The sequence below is a fragment of the Choloepus didactylus genome, chromosome 16 (assembly GCF_015220235.1).
Source record: "Choloepus didactylus isolate mChoDid1 chromosome 16, mChoDid1.pri, whole genome shotgun sequence".
Taxonomy (NCBI): Eukaryota; Metazoa; Chordata; class Mammalia; order Pilosa; family Megalonychidae; genus Choloepus; species Choloepus didactylus.
The window spans coordinates 44,797,054-44,817,003 of record NC_051322.1 but is presented as its reverse complement, the minus strand read 5'-3'; the positions used below and the strand labels follow the sequence as shown (position 1 = coordinate 44,817,003).

General features: G+C 36.6%; 1 protein-coding gene across 2 annotated transcripts in view; it reads left to right on the top strand.

Moving 5' to 3' along the window:
* GALNT1 (polypeptide N-acetylgalactosaminyltransferase 1) overlaps positions 1-19,950 on the top strand; it is a 169,604-nt gene that overhangs the window by 81,625 nt on the left and 68,029 nt on the right. For both annotated transcript variants that reach the window (XM_037805653.1, XM_037805652.1), the window contains exon 3: positions 1,999-2,173. In XM_037805653.1, coding sequence (XP_037661581.1) covers positions 1,999-2,173 — 175 coding nt within the window. The remainder of the gene's footprint in view (positions 1-1,998; positions 2,174-19,950) is intronic.

The following is a 19,950-nucleotide window of genomic DNA, read 5'->3' as shown; positions in this document are numbered from 1 at the left end:
GATAGGTCTAGAGGCTTGATCAGATTCAGGATCTTGTTTTTCCTCCCTGCAAAAAAGATGTTATAGATGGTGTTGTGTTTAGCTTAATACCCTTAATAAAAAACTGAGCAGCATGAAAATGTTCCTATTTTAGCTTTTGTTTGAAACATCATCATCTTATATTACGATAAAGCCCAGGTAACTGAGGAAGACTAGATGTCTCCCACCTATGCTTATGTTATCTGTGTCATCACAAAAAATGATCATTGTCACTTCCAGAGCTCTGCTGCTTCCTATTGACCTCTGATTGTCCCAATCCCAAATCCTATTGATTGCAGTCAATAGAATTGCCCTTTATTTTCAGAGATAGGTGAGTTAGAAAAAATGATTCTGGCTAAGAGTTTTATAATTTATTATTTTTAAAGGTTTAATAATTTATATGTGGCATTATACTTCTTTTATTATAGTTTTATTACTCTTGTCATGGAGAATATTTTTAAAATTCTGCCAACACTTATATTTAAAGAGCTTATGCACTTGGTAAACATTAGGCAGGATGTTGTTTTTAAAACTGTATTACTTGAGTTACCTATAATTTTTAAGTTATTTAACCCTAATAATTTAATGTCCCTCCTAAAATCACAGTTTATTCTGAGAATGGGGGTAAATTATTTTATCCTATTTTTTTCTTGATGGTTCTTTAATGTAGAGTTTTATATTTTGAAGACACAATAAATCCTTTCATAGTCTCTTCTTACCCTAAAATTCTATATCTTATATTGAAGAGCAGCTTTGGTATTGGTCGGCTGCTTTCTACCACCCTCTGGAATAACCATCCTACAGGTCAGTTTTATCATCTAGTGCTCTTCTTGGGCAGATGAAGCCTGACTGAGGAGATACGGTTTTTCTCCTGCCTTGGTGTTGCCCATTTTGTAGAGAGTCACTTTTGAGAATGCCTAAAAGACAAACTACTAAACTTTCAGCTTTAAAAATTAACAAGTAGGGTGCAAAACAGATATTTTTCTCCCATTCTTGGCCACAGTCCTTTCCCTACCCATACTTTTCAGATGAGACGTTTAACACAACATTTTCCAAACTTAAGCATGTAACAAGGAATGAGGATTGGGAAATGCTGATCTGGAGTATTACTCTTTCTATGTGTATATTGAGAGTCAACAAATTACTTCTGACTAGAATTATCTTTCGGGATGCACCATTTTACATAATGCTTATTATAGTATCTACTATTATCAATTCTTGGATTTTCATTTTGGCTTATTTTGAATAGCATTTTATCACTTGTTAATTCAGCATATAGTTACAAAGCTTCTCTAAGGCACTATGCTAAACTTTATGGAAGGATGTGAATGAATCAAACCCTGACCAAAAAGAGATTGTAATGTGGAGGGGGGGATAAGATAGGTTTAGCAATCATTATAAAAAGAGAAGCAAGTGATTAGAGACATAGAGCCCTAGATGGGATGATGTGGTAGTAAAGAGTAGTAAATAGTTACTATAGAAAGATTCAGAAAAGTGACAGGCAGGAAGAGCTGTTTCACTTGGGCCTTGAAAGACAAATAGGAATTTCAAATTGCAGAGACAGGAGTGGGAAGGAGATGTCATGGGAGGGGAGCTGGAGAAACAAAGGCACCAAGGCAAGGGAATGGGGGTACATTTGGAGGAAAGTAGTGAGTGGCTCTTTGACTGAAGGATGAAGTTCTGGAGTTGGGGAGAGTGCCTTAACGAGTGGAGAACCTGGAAAGTTAGGTTACATCCTCATTCCTTGTTACATGCTTAAGTTTGGAAAATGTGTTAAATGTCTCATCTGAAAAGTATGGGTAGGGAAAGGACTGTGGAAGTGGATGACAGGGCTGCCCCTAGGAGGTGCGTGCACAGGGAGAGCGACTCACAGGTGGCCCTGGTTGTTGAGGGCACAGTATGAACACAAATGTTATTAAACAGAAACATGAATTAATTGGTGTAAAATTAATGTTATTTAAGTTTCTTCCTTATTTTTAGTTCTAGAGCCAGTACAAAAGCCTCATGAAGGTCCTGGAGAAATGGGGAAACCAGTTGTCATTCCTAAAGAGGATCAAGAAAAGATGAAAGAGATGTTTAAAATCAATCAGTTCAATTTAATGGCAAGTGAGATGATTGCACTCAACAGATCTTTACCAGATGTTAGGTTAGAAGGGTAAGTACCTAGTGTCCTCCTGATAGTATTTAATTTGAATGTAAAGTATATTCTGAATTACCAGTAAATTACCCTTTAATGCGGGTTGTTTTTAAAGTGAATGTTACATCACTAAGTTACTACTTAGCCCACTTAAAAAATAATTGAACACTATTAAAATAATACCTCAACTTACTACTGATAATTAACTGTGTATTTCAGGCTTTGGAAAATAATTGTCTTAATGGATTAGTAGGAGTTTTAAAAATTCGTTATTACCAAATCATTCATACACTCAAATTTTTTAAAAAGATTTTAAAAAATTAAGATATAGCGAAGTACACAAGTCATAAATGTACAGCTTGCTGAACTTCTGCATATTTATACACCTGTGTAATCACCATCCAGATGAAGATATAATACATTTTCATCATGCCTGAAAGTTCCCTATGTTCCTTGAGTCAATATTCCCATGTCAAAATTTCCATCATTTTTTTAACAGTTTTTTTCACATACCATATAGTCCATCCAAAGTGTACAATCAGAGGCTCTCAGTATAATCACAGAGCTGTTCTTTAATCATCACAATCAATTTTAGAGCATTTTCTTGGCTCCAAAAAAGGAAAACCCCATGCTCCTTATAGCCCTCTGTTAATGACCTTAACTTTGGTGTGGTACCTTTGTTACATGTGATGGAAGAATATTAAGGTATTACTGTTAAACTATAGTCTGTAGTTTGCATTAGGTGCATTTTTCCCTGTTATTTACACTTTATAGTTGTAACGTGCATTTGTCATAATCTATGGAAGAACTTTCCCATATTTACACTATCAACCACCTTGATCATCCACAACAGGGTTCACTATGTTATACAGTCCGTTTCATCCTCTAGCTTTCCTTCTAGTGATATATATGACCCTAAACTCCTTTCAACCATTGTCGCATGATTCAGCACTGTTATTTACACAGTTGACAATATGCTACCATCACCTTTGTCCATTTCCAGACATTTACAATCAACCTTATTAAAAAATTCTGCCAAATTAAGCATCAGTTCCCCATTTTCTATCCTAATTCTATCTTCTGGTGACATGTATTCTAGATATTAACTTCATGAGTTTATCCATTATATTTAGTTCATAATTTAGTTCACTAATAGTGAGAACATATCATGTTTGTCCTTTCGTGTCTGGCTTATTTCACTCAATATAATGTCCTCAAGTTTCATCCATGTTGTTGCATGCATCAGGACTTCATTCCTTCTTACAGCTGAGTAATAGTCCATTGTATGTATATACCACATTTGTTTATCCATTCATTGGTTGATGGACACTTGCGTTGCTTCATCTTTTGGCAATGGTGAATAATGCCTCCATGAACATTGGTTTGCAAATGTCTGTTCGTGTCCCTGCTTTCAGTTATTTTGGGTGTATACGTAATAGCAGGATTGCCGGATATATGGCAGTTCTATCCTTAGCTTCCTGAGGAACCGCCAAACTGTCTACCGCAGCGGCTGTACCACTTTACATTCCCACCAGCAGTGAATAAGTTTTCCTATTTCTCCACATCCTCTCCAACACTTGTAGTTTTCTGTTTGTTTAATAGTGGCCATTCTAGTAGGTGTGAAATGACATCTCATTGTGGTTTGCATTTCCCTAATAGCTAGTGATTTTTAGCATCTTTTCATGTGCTTTTCAGCCATTTGTATTTCCTCTTTGGAAAAATGTCTATTCAAGTCTTTTGCTCATTTTTTAAATTGAGTTATCTGTCTTTTCATTGTTCAGTTGCAGGATTTTTTTATATATTCTAGATATTAAACCTTTATCGGATATGTGGTTTCCAAATGTTTTCTCTCATTGAGTAGGCTGCCTTTTCACCTTTTGACAAAGTCCTTTTAAGCACAGAAGTCCTCAGTTTTGAGGAGGTCCCATTTATATATTTTTTCTTTCATTTCTTTTGCTTTGGATGTAATGGTCCTGGCTCCTCTTATTTAGGTCTTTGATCCATTTTGAGTTAATTTTTGTATAAGATGTGAGATAGGTGTCGTCTTTCATTCTTTTGGTTATAGATATCCAGTTCTCCCAGCACCATTTGTTGAAGAGACTGTTCTGTCCCAGTTGAGTGGACTTGACAGCCTTATCAAAAATCAGTTGACCATAGATGTGAGGGTCTGTTTCTGAACTTTAGATTCTATCCCATTGGCCTATAAATCTATCTGTATACCAGTGCCATGCTGGTATGTTTTGACCACTATAGCTTTGTAATGTGCTTTGTCAGGAAGTGTGAGTCCTCTAACTACATTCTTTTTCAAGATGTTTTTGTTTACTCTGGGCCCTTTATTCTTCCAAATAAATTTGATGACTGACTTTTCCATTTCTGCAAAGTAGGCTGTTGAAATTTTGATTGTAATTGTGTTGAATTTATAAATTGCTTCAGAAGATATTTTGTCTTCCAGTCCATAAACATGGCATGTCCTTGCATTTATTTAGGTCGTCTTTGATTTCTTTTAGCAGTTTTCTGTAGTTTTCTGAACACAGATGCCCTCTGGCTCTTAATTCCCTTCTTTCCTTTATTGCTGAAAGTTTTTTTTTTTTTTTTTTTTTTTTTAAATTCTCTTTTTCCTTAACTGTTCCTTTTAATGCTAAATTTAATTTGGAAACATTAGAATCATGTACAATTCCATTTATTTTCTCATTAGGTGAGCCTCTATATGTCATTTTGATGAACTTGTGGAAGCTGTTTGGCTAATTTTTAAGACTTAGGGTTTTATATTTTTTTCAGGTGCTTTCATAACTGATGTTATTTTGTAAGTAATAAACGGTAATTTTAAGTCTTAATATGTATTTTATTTCAGTTAAATAAAATTTTATAAACAAAATATTAAAACATGAATGCAAATTTTGTATCTGAATTCATCTTTTACAGTCTGTTTTATTTGCTTCATGAAATGTATTGTGTAAATATTTGTTATAGAAATTTAGTGAATTCTTTGATTTTTGTTTTACCTGTTGCCTCTCAGATGCATATGTGATGATTTGTAATTTTAAAGTATGCTTTAATATATTTTTCTTGCAATCCTTTTATTATGTATTTTCCATATTTTCATAGTGATCTCAGAAATTTTACTTATTTTTTGGAAAAACTAGCTTTCTCTTTCCATATTTTAGCTATTAATTTTTAAAATAAAATGGTCTAAACATTCCGAGAGCTGTAGGAGATAACAAACCTTTGTATCAACCACCCAGCTTTATTGAATCTTAATATGTTGCTATATTTTCTTCACATTTTTTGTAATAAAACTTTATAGTTATAGTTGAAGTCCCTTATGTACTACTCCCCAATTCCATTGCACTCCACTGTAACCACAGAAAAGATTTTTGCATTTATAACTCAGCTGTTTTAAAAATTCCTTCCTTCCTTCCTTCTTCCCTCCCTCCCATCCCATCCCATCCCACAATATAAAGTTTAGTTTCATTTTTTTAAGTTAAGTAGACAAACGATAGTGTATGTACATATCCTTCTGCAACTTTTTAAAAATTGTTTTTGTTCATGTTTTTATTTTTGAGATTTATCCATGTGAATACATGTAGTTGTAGGCAATTCATTTTAATTTTTAACTGTTTTGTAGAAATCCATTGTATGAATACACCATAATTTATTTATTGTCCTTTTGATAGACTTTATGTGTGTGTGTATATATATATATATATACATATATATATATTTTGTAGTTACAGTGTTTTCATGAACATCCTTGTAAATGTATTCTCTTGCATGCATGTAGCGTTTTTCTGTTGAAACAGTGCTTTTCAAACTGCAGGTCATAACATTTTACTCATTAAGGACTCATGAAATCAGTTTTTTGGGTAGAAGATATTAGAGAATGTCTCATATACTAAGTATTTTTTCAACTTTTGTTTCAGTACGTATACTTTGGGTTAGCATAAAATATATTTGTTACTGTGTGTTATGGTAAAAAATGTTTGACACAGAAGTGAAATTATGCTGAAAGGTATGCAGTTATTGATTTTAACAGATTAAAAAAAATTGCTCCCATTTAGCAATTTAAATTTTCCAGCTGCACTGGATGAGACTATATTTCCCTTCTTGTTCATCAGTCTTTAATATTATCAGACTGTGTAATTATTACAGTTCTGATGGTGATGAAACAACATCTTGTTTTCATTTCTCTAATAACTAGGTGTTTGAACATCTTTTCCCTTCTTTATTGTCTATTGGGGAGGTGGGGCAAGATGGCGGAGTGGTGAGGTGTATGTTCTAGTTACTCCTCCAGGAAAGTAGGTAGAAACCCAGGAACTGCGTGGACTGGACACCACAGAGCAGTTTGACTTTGGGCATACTTCATACAACACTCATGAACACATGGAACTGCTGAGATCAATGAAATCTGTAAGTTTTTGTGGCCAGGGGACCCACGCCCCTCCCTGTCAGGCTCAGTCCGGTGGGAGGAGGGGCCATCAGTGATGGGAACGAGAAGGGAGAACTGCAGTGGCGGCTTTTATCAGAAACTCATTCTACTGATCCAAACTCCAATCATAGATAAACTGAGACCAGACACCAGAGAATCCAGGAGCAGCCAGCCCGGCGGAGAGGAGATAGGGATAGCAAAAACAGGAAGAAAAACCCAAAAATAAAAGTGGAGGCTTTTTGGAGTTCTGGTGAACATAGAAAGGGAAAGGGCAGAGCTCAGGTCCTGAGGCTCTATATGCAAATCCAGAAGACAAACCGGTCTCTCTGCCCCATGGACCTTTCCTTAATGGCCCTAATTGCTTTATGTCTTAGCATTTCAATAACCCATTAGATCTGTGAGGAGGGCCTTTTTTTTTTTAAAATCTTTTTTTCTTTTTCTAAAACAATTACTCTAAGAAGCGCAATACAGAAAGCCTCAAAAACTTGCAATCTGGGCAGGTCAAGACAAGAGCAGAACTAAGAGAGCTCTGAGACAAAAGGCAATAATCCAGTGGCTGAGAAAATTCACTAAACACCACAACTTCCCAAGAAAAGGGGGTGTCCTCTCACAGCCATCATCCTGGTGGACAGGGAACACTCCTGCCCGTTGCCGGCCCCATAGCCCAGAGCTGCCCCAGACAACCGAGTGTCACGGAAGTGCTTCCAATAACACGCACACACCACAAAATCGGGCATGGACATTAGCCTTCCCTGCACCCTCAGCTGGTTGTTCCAGAGTTGGGAAGGCGGAGCAGTGTGAATCAGCATGCCCCATTCAGCCATCCTTTCAGCAGACTGGGAGCCTCCCTACACAGCCCTGCAGCCCAGAACCGCCCTGGGGGGACGTCACTCACCTGTGACATAGCACAGTCATCCCTCAACAGGGGACCTGGAGGTGCATGGCCTGGAAGAAGGACCCACTCGCAAGTCTCAGGGGCCATATGCCAATACCAAGGACTTGTGGGTCAGCAGCAGAGACAAACTGTGGCAGGACTGAACTGAAGGATTAGACAATTTCAGCAGCTTTAAAACTCCAGGAACACCAGGGAGATTTGATTGTTAGAGCCACCCCTTTCCCAGACACACGCCCTATATACAGGGCGGGCAACACCAGCTACACACGCAAGCTTGGTACACCAATTGGACCCCACAAGACTCACTCCCCTACTCACCACAGAGGCAAAGCAGGGGAAAACTGGCTTGAGGGGAACAGGTGGCTCGTGGACGCCACCTGCTGGTTGGTTAGAGAAAGTGTACTCCACAAAGCTGTAGATCTGACAAATTAGAGAGAAGGATTTCAATCAGTCTACAAATCCTCAAAGAACCCTATCAAGTTAAGCAAATGCCAAGAGGCCAAAAACAACAGAAAAATTTAAAGCATATGAAGAAACCAGACGATATGGATAACCTAAGCCCAAGCACCCAAATCGAAAGATCAGAGGAGACACAGTACCTGGAGCAATAAATCAAAGAACTTAAGATGAACAACAAGACCATGGCACAGGATATAAAGGACATGAAGACGAGCATGGCACAGGATATAAAGGACATCAAGAAGACCCTAGAAGAGCATAAAGAAGAAATGGCAAGAGTATTGTTGACCAAATTAAAACATTCTGGATACTCAGAGTACAAGACTAGAGGAAGTTGAACAACGAATCAGTGACCTGGAAGTTGACAGAATGGAAAATGAAAGAACAAAAGAAAGAATGGGGAAAAAAAATAAAAAAAATCAAAATGGACCTTAGGGATATGATAGATAATATGAAACGTCCAAATATAAGACTCATTGGTGTTCCAGAAGGGGAAGAGAAGGGTAAAGGTCTAGGAAGAGTATTCAAAGAAATTGTTGGGGAAAACTTCCCAAATCTTCTAAACACCATAAATACACAAATCATAAATGTCCAGCAAACTTCAAATAGAATAAATCCAAATAAACCCACTCCAAGACATATTCTGATCACACTGTCAAATACGGAAGAGAAGGAGCAAGTTCTGAAAGCAGCAAGAGAAAAGCAATTCACCACATACAAAGGAAACAGCATAAGACTAAATAGTGACTACTCAGCAGCCCCCATGGAGGCGAGGAGGCAGTGGCATGACATATTTAAAATTCTCAGTGAGAAAAATTTCCAGCCAAGAATACTTTATCCAGCAAAGCTCTCCTTCAAATTTGAGGGAGAGCTTAAATTTTTCACAGACAAACAGATGCTGAGAGAATTTGCTAAGAAGAGACCTGCCCTACTGGAGATACTAAAGGGAGCCCTACAGACAGAGAAACAGAGAAAGGACAGAGAGACATGGAGGAAGGTTCAGTACTATTGTCTATTGGATTTCTTCTGTGATTTTCATATTTCCATTGCTCATTTTTCTATTAGATTTTTATCTCTTTCATATTTATTATGTCCTCTTTATAAATAGCGGATATGAATTCGGTTTCAGTTGTATGAACTGCAGATAACCCAACCCCTTCCAGTGTGTGCTGTGTATTTTTTTAATTAAGTTTTATTGAGATATATTCACATACCATACAGTCATCCAAAGTGTTTACTCATGTGTTCACAGTACCGTCATATAGTTGTGCATTCATCACCACAATCAATTTTTGAACATTTCCCTTACTCCAAAAAAATTTAAGAATAAAAATAAAAGTAAAAAAGAGCACTTACAGCATTCCATCCCCCCCCAGCCCATCCTATTTTTTTAAATTTAATTTTATTGAGATGTTCACATACCATACAATTATTCAGAGATCCAAAGTGCACAATCGTTTGCCCACAGTACCATCATACAGCTGTGCATCCATCACCACAATTATTTTTTTCAATGTTTAGAACATTTTTATTACTCCAGAAAAGAATTAAAGACAAAAAAAAAAAGGAAACTCAAATCCTCCCATACCCCTACCCACCCCCCTCCATTATTGACTCATAGTATTGGTATAGTACATTTGTTACTATTCATGACAGAATTTAAAATATTACTAACTAGTAGTTTGCAATACATACATTTTTTCCCTATATACCCCTCTGTTATTAACTTCTAGTTATAGTGTCATACATTTGTTCTAGTTCATGAAAGAGATTTCTAATATTTGTATAGTTAATCACAGAGATTGTCCACCACAAGATTCACTGTTTTATACATTCCCATCTTTTAACCTCCAGCTTTCCTTCCAGTGACATACATGACTCTAAGCTTCCTCTTTCCACCACATTCACACATCGTTCAGCACTATTAGTTATTCTCACAATAATGTGCTATCGTCACCTCTGTCCATTTCCAAACACTTAAGTTCAACCTAGTTGAACCTTCTGCTCATAATAAGCAATCGCTCCCTATTCTTTAGCCTTGTTCTATGTTCTGGTAACTTATATTTCATGTCTATGAGTTTACGTATTATAATTAGTTCATATCAGTCAGTGAGACCATGTATTATTTGTCCTTTTGTGTCTGACTTATTTCACTCAATATAGTGCCCTCAAGGTTTCTTCATCAATTCATTTTTGTTTTTTAAAGACAATTTTGTCCACCCACCATACTTTCAATCCTAAATAACCAATCAGTGGTTCCTTTTATACTCAGTACTTACGTATTCACCACCATCACCAGTATCTATATAAGTACACCTCCATTTCTTCCACAAAGGAGGAAGAGTCAAAGAAGATAGACAAAAGAAAGAAAAGAAAACATGACCGCTAAAAAGCAACAAAAGGAAAGATAGAATTAACCTAAAGAAGAATAAAAGAGTCAGACAACATAACCAATGCCGAGAGTTCCATACCCCTCCCTTATTTCCCCCTCTTACAGGCATTTAGCTTTGGTATATTGCCTTTGTTACATTAAGGGAAGCATAATACAATGTTTTTGTTAACTATAGTCTCTAGTTTGCACTGATTGTACTTTTTCCCCAATACCACCCTATTTTTAACACCATGCAAAGTTGACATTCATTTGTTCTCCCTCATGTAAAAACATATTTGTACATGTTATCACAGTTGTTGAGCACTCTAGGTTTCACGTGCTCCTAACTTTCCTCTTTCAGCCATACTCACAGTCATCTTTGTTCAGTGTACTTACATTGCTTTGCTACCATCACCCACAATTGTGTTCCAAACCTCTTACTCCTGTCTTTTCCTATCTGTCTTTAGTGCTTCCTTTAGTATTTCCTGTAGCACTGGTATCTTGTTCACAAACTCTCTCATTGTCTATTTGTCAGAGAATATTTTAAACTCTCCCTCATTTTTTTGTTTTTAATTAAATTCAGTTTTATTGAAATACATTCGCATACCATACAATCATCCATGGTATACAATCCACTGTCCACAGTATGATAACATAGTTATGCGTTCATCACCACAATCTATCTCTGAACATTTTCCTTGCATCAGAAAGAACCAGAACAAGAATAAAAAATAAAAGTGAAAAAAGAACACCCAGATCATCCCCCCATCCCACCCCATTTGTCCTTTAGTTTTTATCCCCATTTTTCTACTCATCCATACACTAGATAAAGGGGGTGTGATCCACAAGGTCTTCACAATCACACTGTCACCCCTTGCAATCCACATTATTATATAATTGTCTTCAGGAGTCCAGACTGCTGGGTTGGAGTTTGGTAGTTTCAGGTATTTACTTCTAGCTATTCCAATACATTAAAGCCTAAGAGGTGTTATCTATATAGTGCATAAGAATGTCCACCAGAGTGACCTCTCGACTCCATTTGGAATCTCTCAGCCACTGAAACTGTTTCGTCTCATTTTGCATCCCCCTTTTGGTCAAGAAGATACTCTCAGTCCCACGATGCCGGGTCCACATTCATCCCCGTCTCCCTCATTTTTGAAGGATAATTTTGCCGGATATAGGATTCTTGGTTGGCTGTTTTCCTCTTTTAGTATCTTAAATATATCACACCACTGCCTTCTTGCCTCTGTGGTTTCTACTGAGAAATCTGCACATAGTCTCATCAAGCTTCCTTTGTATGTGACGGGTTGCTTTTTTCTTGCTGCTGTCAGGATTCTCTCTTTGTCTTTGATGTTTGATAGTCTGATTGTTAAGTGTCTTGGCGTCAGTCTATTCATATCTAGTCTGTTTGGGGTATGCTGCACTTCCAGGATCTGAAATTTTATGTCTTTCGTAAGAGAAGGGAAATTTTCATTGATTATTTCCTCTATTGCTTCTGCCCCTTTAATCTTCCCTTCTCCTTATGGGACACCCATGACACATACATTCATGTGTTTCATGTTGTCATTCAGTTCCCTGAGACGATGCTCATATTTTTCCATTCTTTTCCCTGTTTGTTCTTTTGTGTGTAGGATTGTTCTCCAGTTCTTGAATGTTTTCTTCTGCCTCTTGAGATCTGCTGTTGTATATCTCCATTGTGTTTTTCATCTCTTGTGTAGTGCCTTTCATTTCCATAGATTGTGCAGTTGTTTTTTCAAATTTTTGATTTCTTCCTTATGTTCACCCAGTATATTCTTTATAGCCTTCATATCTTTTGTTATATCTTCCCTGAACTTGTTGATTTGTTTTTTTTTTTTGTTTGATTTAGCATTTTCCTTTGACAATCTTTAATAGATTGTTTCATTAAAGTGAAACAGTATCTCAACTGTATCTTAATTGAGGTGTAAGTTTGTTCCTTTGACTGGGCCATATCTTCATTTTTCCTAGTATAGACTAGTTTTCTGTTGTCTAGGCATCTGGTTTCCTTGGTTACCCCAGTCAGGTTTTCCCAGACCAGACTGGGTTCAGATCTCAGAATGGGGTTATATTCAGGGTGTATCTTAGAAGAATGACAGACTTTCCTGTGAGGTCTCCAGTCTCTGTTCTATTCCTAACCTGCCCAGCATGTGGCGCCTGTCAGCCTGTCGCTCCTGACTGGTGTAAGGAGATGTGGCTCCTTCATTTTCAGTTTTTGCTGCTTTCCCCCAGGCTCTGTAGTCTGGTTCTGAATGGAAAGCTGGGCCCTACCTCCTTACTCTTAGGGAAGATACACCTCCTAGGGAGTTATCATCTGTATTTGAATTGTCTCTGTTATCTCCACCCCATCTGCATCAGAGTGCTGCCAACTGAAAATGGCTGCACCTTTCTCCTCTGAGCCCCTCAGGATGAGAGAGAAAAAGGTACAGAAAGCCCCCTTTTAGAGCCAGTACCACCCTCTACCCCCACCCCCCACCCCCAGTTTCACTTGTTGGCCAGAGGTAACACCTGGTCTTCTGGGCTCCCCCTCCCAGGACAGATGTGTCTTCTGGTTCTTTAAGGTTGGTTGTCACTAAAAGCCTTGGTTGGATTGTTGGGGGTTTGTAGCTTGTGTTCAGCAGTCCACATTTGTTAATCAAAACCCTGGTTGGAGCTCGGTTGAGCTGTATTCAGTTTCTGGGAGAGTGCTGCTCTCTACCACAGTGAGGTTTTGCAGCTAAGCCTGCCATGGGGGGAGGGGGCTCCCAGCACTGTTCTGCTGTTTTTACTTACAGATTTTATACTGTGATCTCAGGCATTCCTCCCAATCCAGGTTGATGTACAATGTATGGACAGTCACGGTTGTCCCCCAGCAGTTATTCCAGATTATTTACTAGTTGTTCATTAGTTGTTCCAGGGGACTAACTAAACTCAACTCTTCTCTATGCTGCCATCTTGCCCCTCCCACCCTATTTTTCATTAAATTTTTGTCTCTATTTTTCTACTCATCTGTCCATACAGTAGATGAATAGAGTGTGGGCCACAAGTTTTTCACAATCACTCAGACAGTGTAAGCGTCATTGTTTTGGACTCATCTTTAAGAATCAAGGCTACTGAGTTGCAGTTTGACAGTTTCAGGGATATCTACATAGCACATAAGAATGACCTCTCGACACCATTTGAAATCTCTCAGCCACTGAAACTTTATTTTGTTTCATTTTGCTTTCCCCTTTTGGTCGAGAAGATTTTCTCAATCCCCCGATGCTGGGTCCAGGCTCATCCCCAAGAGTCAGGTCCTGCAATGCCCGGGAGTTTTACACCCCCTGAGAGTAATGTCCCACGTAGGGGGTGAGGGCAGTGAATTTACCTGCCAAGTGGGCTTAGAGAGAGGCCACATCTGAGCAACAAAGAGGCTCTCTGGGGGAGACTCTTAGAGTGTGCTGTGTCTTTTAACTCTCTTTGTGGCAACTTTCATGTAAGTTTTAAGTTCTGAGTAATCAAATTTATAATTTTTTTTCCTCTAGAGTTTGCTTTGTGTTGCTTAAGAAACTCTTCCATATCTAGTGGTCAGAAAGATATTCTATGTTGTAATAGTTGTAAAAATTATTCTTTTAACTTTTATATTTTACATTTTCTTGAATTTGCTAGTTTATGATATAATGTGGGGATCTAATTTCTTTTCCATATAAATAACTAGCTATTTCCAGCACTGCTTGTGGTCTCTTTCATCCTTTCCCCACTGATTTGTAATGCCTCCTCTGTCATATATCACGTTTCCATAGATGTGTTGATCTGTTTTGGGGTAGTCTTTTCTGTTCCGTCAGTTTTTCTATTTGTGCACCAATATCAGTGAGTCTTGATTACTAAAGCTTTATAAGTCTTACTCTCTTAGGGCAGGGCCTTCCACCTTGATTGTATCTTCAAACTTGTCTTAGCTTTTCTTGGTCCTTTCCTGTTCCTTTTAGAATCAGCTTGTCAAGTTCCTCAACAAAAGCCCTGTTGAGATTTGTATCAAGTGACCCCAAGACCATGCCTGTGGTCAGAGATTTGCTGAATGGACTCAGGCCTCAGCGTGTAGTTGTATTCATGACTAAGATTTATTACAGTGATGTATTAAAGATACATAGCCAGGTATTAAAGGAAAAGGACAAAGTCTGGAGGAATCCATGTGCAGGCTTCTTTATGCCCCATTCCTCCCATGAGGGATCCCACAGAGCACACTCTTTCTCCAGCAAGAAAATACAGTGACATGGTCCAGTGTTTCTGCCTACAGAAGCCCATTAAAGATTTCAGCACTCAAGGATTTTATTGGGAGCTGGTGACATAGGCACTCTTTGCCTGTCACATACCCCAAATTCCAGACTCCCAGAAGGACAGCAGGTGTAAGCCGTATTGTTTGCACAGTGACCCAACTTTATAAGTTAACTGTTGACTGGGAACACTCTAAGAGCCAAGTTCCCAGATGCCAGCCAAGTGCCAGTCTTGCGGTCAGACATTTCTAAGGGTAGCAGGCTCGGGCCTACTGTATTAACTTTTTTTCTACCCAGGACTTTGGTTAGAATTTTATGAATTTCTAAATTAATTTGGAGGAGAATTGGTATCTTTACACTATTTAGTCTCCTGATTAATGAATATAATGTGTGTTTTTCAGATTTCTTGCATAGTTTTCTCTATAAAAGACATTCATTATATTTATTCATTCAATTTTTATGTCTTTTATTAGATTGATCCCTTGATATTTTATTTTTGTTGCTCTTGTATATGACATCAATTTTTATTACAATTTTTATTTTGTTGTAGAAATTAGTCTTGTACCTAGCAGCTTGCTGAACTCTTATTAATTCTGAGAGTTTATGGATTCTCTTAGAATTTTCTACATAGGCATTCATATTAGTTGTTAATAAAAGTAGTATTTTTCTTTCCTCCTAATTCTTATCTCTCTTATGTTTTTCCTATGTGAATCCATTGATTAGTACTTCCAGTACAAAGTGTAATAGAACTTGTAATAGTGGGTGGCATCCCTATCTCATTTCTTACATTAAGGGAAAAACTTCAAAATTTCAGCACTGAATTTTATTTTTGTGGTAGGTTTTTGATAGCCATATTCATCAAATTAAAAAATTCCTTTTTTTCCTAGTGTACTAAAAATTTTAAAACCTAAATGGATGTTGAATTTTAAGATTTTTTTTCCTCCTTCTATAGAGATGTTTATAATGCCTTTATTCTGCCAAGGTGGTGGATGTTGGCAAGGCAGAAGGGGCTGCTGGAGGTCGGGGGAAATCTGGAGGGGAAGGCAGAAGGCATTGAGTGCATCAGATATTTTATCCTAATTGATATTAAAAGTAATCTATATCAAAACTTGTGGTATGCAGTCAATTCCATGCTCAGATGAAAATATGCGACTTAAATGCCTGTAGTTTTTAAAATAAAGAAAATGGAAAGTCAGCGAACTAACCATCTTAAGAAATTAGAAAAAGAAGGGCAAATTAATCTCAAAGCAAATAGAAGGAGGAGTGGCAAATTAGGAAATAAATATATAATAGAAGAGAAACAAATCCAAAAGTTGGTCACTGAAAAAACTAATAAAGTCAACAAATCAAGGAAATAGAAAGAGAAGGCACATATATAGTGCATATAAGGAATATAAAAGTTTACATCACTACAGAACCAGACCTTAAAAAGACAATACATTACAAAGAGCAGAAATTAATAAAATGGAGTTCGAGAGGCTTAGCAAAGCCAGAAGTTAGTTCTTTGAAAAGAGTAACAAAATTGAAAAATTCTTTCCTAAATAACGAATATTAAGAATGAAAAAGAGGACATCACCACACGTACTACAGACATTTAAAGATTATAAGTGGATCTCATAAGCATCATGTAAATTAATTTAAAATTTTAGATGAAATTACCAATCCTAGAAAAATACAGCTGACCCAAAGAAGAAATAGAGGATATAAAGTACTATAACTGTTAAATAAATAGAATTAATCATTTAAACCTTTACACACACATGCACGCACGCACGCGCGCGCGCGCGCGCGCGCTCTTCTAGGCATAGATGGCTTTGCCAACTAATTATATCAAACATTTAGGGAAGAAACAATACCAAACTTACCCAAACTTTTTCAGATACTAGAAAAAGAAGGAATATACCATAGCTTGCTTCATGAGGTTAGCATGATTTTGGTAAGAAAATCTGACAAGGACATTTCAAAAAAGCAGTATGGCAGACCAATCTTATTCACAAACATAGATGCATAGTTCTAAACAAAATGTTAGTCAGCTGAATCCAGCAATATATAAAACGAATAATACGTTAACACCAAATTAGTTTATCCCAGGCATGCAAGGTTGATATAATATTTGAAAATCAACATTTAAATTTACTACATTGACAGGAATAAAAGATGTTATAAAAGATGTTATAAGATCATTTCAATAGATAGGGAGAAAGGATTTGATAGAATTTATGACACTAGTCATGATAAAAACCCTTAGCAACTAGGAAATAGGAGGGAACTTCCTTAATCTGATGAAGAGTTTCTAGGAAAACAAACAAAATAAACCCCGAAAACCACTTAACAGCACATATCAGTATTTAAAAATAATTTTGAAAGCCTTCCGTTTGAGTTCTGGAACATGAATCAGATACCCATTATCACTGCTGCTTTAGTGACATACTGGAGGTTTTAGCCAGTGTAAAGAGGCAAGGAAAATGAACAGTTATGTAAGGATTGGAAAGGAAGAAATAAAACTTAATTGCAGTTGATACAATTGCATGTAATGAAAATACAAAAGAATTACAGATAAAGGATTAGAATTAAATGTCCTTAGGAAGGTTGGTGATTTTATTTATTTTATTTTATTGTGGTAGCATATATATAACAATTCGCCATTATAACCATTTTTATTAGTGTACAATTCAGTGGCAGTAATTAGATTTACAAGGTTGTGCTACTACCACCACCATCCATGGCCAAAACCTTTCAGCACCACAAACAGAAACTCTACCCATTAAGCAGTACCTCCCATCTCCCCTCTCCCCTATCCCCTGGTAGCCTCTAGTCTACTTTCTGTCTCTGAATTTGCTTATTCTAGATATTGAATGTAAGTGGAATCATACGATACTTGTCCTTTTAGTTTAATGTTTTAAGGTCAATATTTAAAGGAAAATCTATTGAATTCTGTTTATCAATTATATTTCTATCAAAAGAATTAAAATATTAAAGAGTCATGCTTGCAGAAAAACAGTGTTGGAGGACTTGCAGTAACAGTTATCAAGATTTCTTAGAAAACTAGTAATTAAGACAATGTCATATTATTGCAAGGATAGGCAAACAGATCAGCAAAACAAAACAGAGAGCTCATAATGAGGAAATGTTGGCTAAAGTGAACTCCATTACAGACTGTTCATCGAAAGAAAGTGGAAAGAAAAATACATTGAAATACATTGAAAAGGCAAGTCACAGAAGAGAATATTTTTTTGGCACTCAGAACCAACAAAGTGCCCACATCCACAATATATAAAGAACTCCTACATATCAATATGACAGAGATGGACAGTCAATGGAAAAATGCAGTGTTTGTCGTGTTCTTATTAACATTTTTTGCATGTGGTTTTGATATTGCTACCCACCCCCCATTTAGTGAAACATTTCTCTGGTATGTCTAATAAATTTTCCTATTCCTTTATTTTCAGCTATCTGTATGATTTTGTTATAGCTGTATCTCTTATTAGCATATGGCTTGTTTTTGTATTTTTAATTCACTGTAATAATCCTTGCTTTTAAATGGGTGAATTTATACATTTGTAGTTTTTGTGATTATTGATATATTTGTACTAATTTCTTTTGAACTATATGAAATTGATGATACTCAACTATTTTGACAAAAGAATGACAGTTTTATGTTCAAGCTAATAAATCTTATTTTCTCTTTACTGTCTTTTCTGTCATTTTCTCTCTTTTCCTGCTTTGTGAATTAATATAGTTTCAATTGATAAAGCTTTTAGTATTCATGTTTTGCCCCCGGCTTGCAAGCTACTGCTTTCATTTTTATTCCTTTCATGTATAACCTGGGCACATGGTAGTTGTGTGTCAAGGTGTGGATGTATCTTTACTTGTCCACATACAGCTTATAGTGTAATTTTTGATCTGAGCACTCAATTCAGGGACATTTCCAGCTGTAGTCTCAAATAGTGCTGCTTTACTATTCCCTCCAGTGTATTTAGGCATATACTAGGGCCTCTCAATCTATACTCTTATTTTTTTTCTCCCTGTGTTCCTTTTTGAAATGTCTCTAAGTGAATTTCTCATTAATATCTTTGAGAGTGGCGAGGTCTAGGTCTGGCTCTTCCATTTACTGGTTGTGTGACTTTGAACAAGTTACTTGACCTTTCTGTACTTCAGGAACCTTATCTGTAAAATAAGGAAAACAACAAGGGTTGTTATTGGGAGTATTAAATTAGTTAATACTTACAAAGTGCTTAGAATACTTCCTGGCACATAGTAAAGACTCAATAAGTGTTAGCTGTCAATATTATTACAATACACTTGTTCATTTGCCCATTTTCAGTTCAGAGTTTTCAATCTGCTGAGTTCTTTATGTCAGTGATCTTTTTTTTCCCGTTTCCAGTACTTCTATTTATTTTTTCTGGTTCTGTTTAAATTTTTATTCTTTCAAAATGGAAGTTATTAATTTATCTCTTTAGGTATCCTAAACATAAAATTAAACATATTTAGATGGTTCCATAAAATTATATTAATTGGAGTTTATTTTGTATTCCAGTTCACTTTGTTGACTCATTTTCTTAAAAAAAAGTTATTGTGGTAACATATATGACATAAAATTTTCCATTTTAACCATATTAAATGTACAATTTAGTGGAAGTAGACTGCCTTTCTTAGCATCTATTTTTTTTCCTGTAATTTGAGATTTTGCTTTGCAGGCTCTTTTGGACAGGGAGGTTTCCTTTGTTACCATTAATGCTGTTGTTTCGTTTGTGGGTTGAGGCCCACCGCCCTCCTATGCTTACTCCTCTTTATCTGCCCATTTGGTGAGAGCCTCCACATGGTCTTCTCCACTCTCATCCTACTGTGATACTGGAGAAAATTTGGATTTACTCGAGCCATTAGGCAGCTTCAGTTTCTGATGGGAAAGTTCTTTTTATCGTCAAAAGCCTTCCTGTATTTGCAGCCTCAGATGTAGGTCCACAGAAACTTTTTTCTGGTCTCTGCATTAGAGTGGAAGTTCCTCTGCACCTCTAACTTCAAACAGTCAGCCTGACTTTATCCTCAGCCCACCTGGAACATATTTACGTCCCTTTCCACATAATGAAATAAATGCCTAGCAGCTACTGCCTCTTTTGGGGTCAGAGGCCAGTAGGCCTATGGTTACTTGTTATTTTGTTTTTCTCTTCTCTTGGTCCACATAGATATTTATCTTGTTTTGGGCCTGGCTATTTAGTTTTCTCATTTTATATTGTATTTGGCATTATTTGGAGCAGAGATGATTCATCAGAACACATTTCTATTCTAATAGAAATATATTTTGAATCTTATAGTAAAGCTGAATTAATTGGTTAATTTCTAGCTGCCTTACCACCAGTTCTTTTGCTTTCTAATTATTTTAAATATTTACTTAATGCTTTA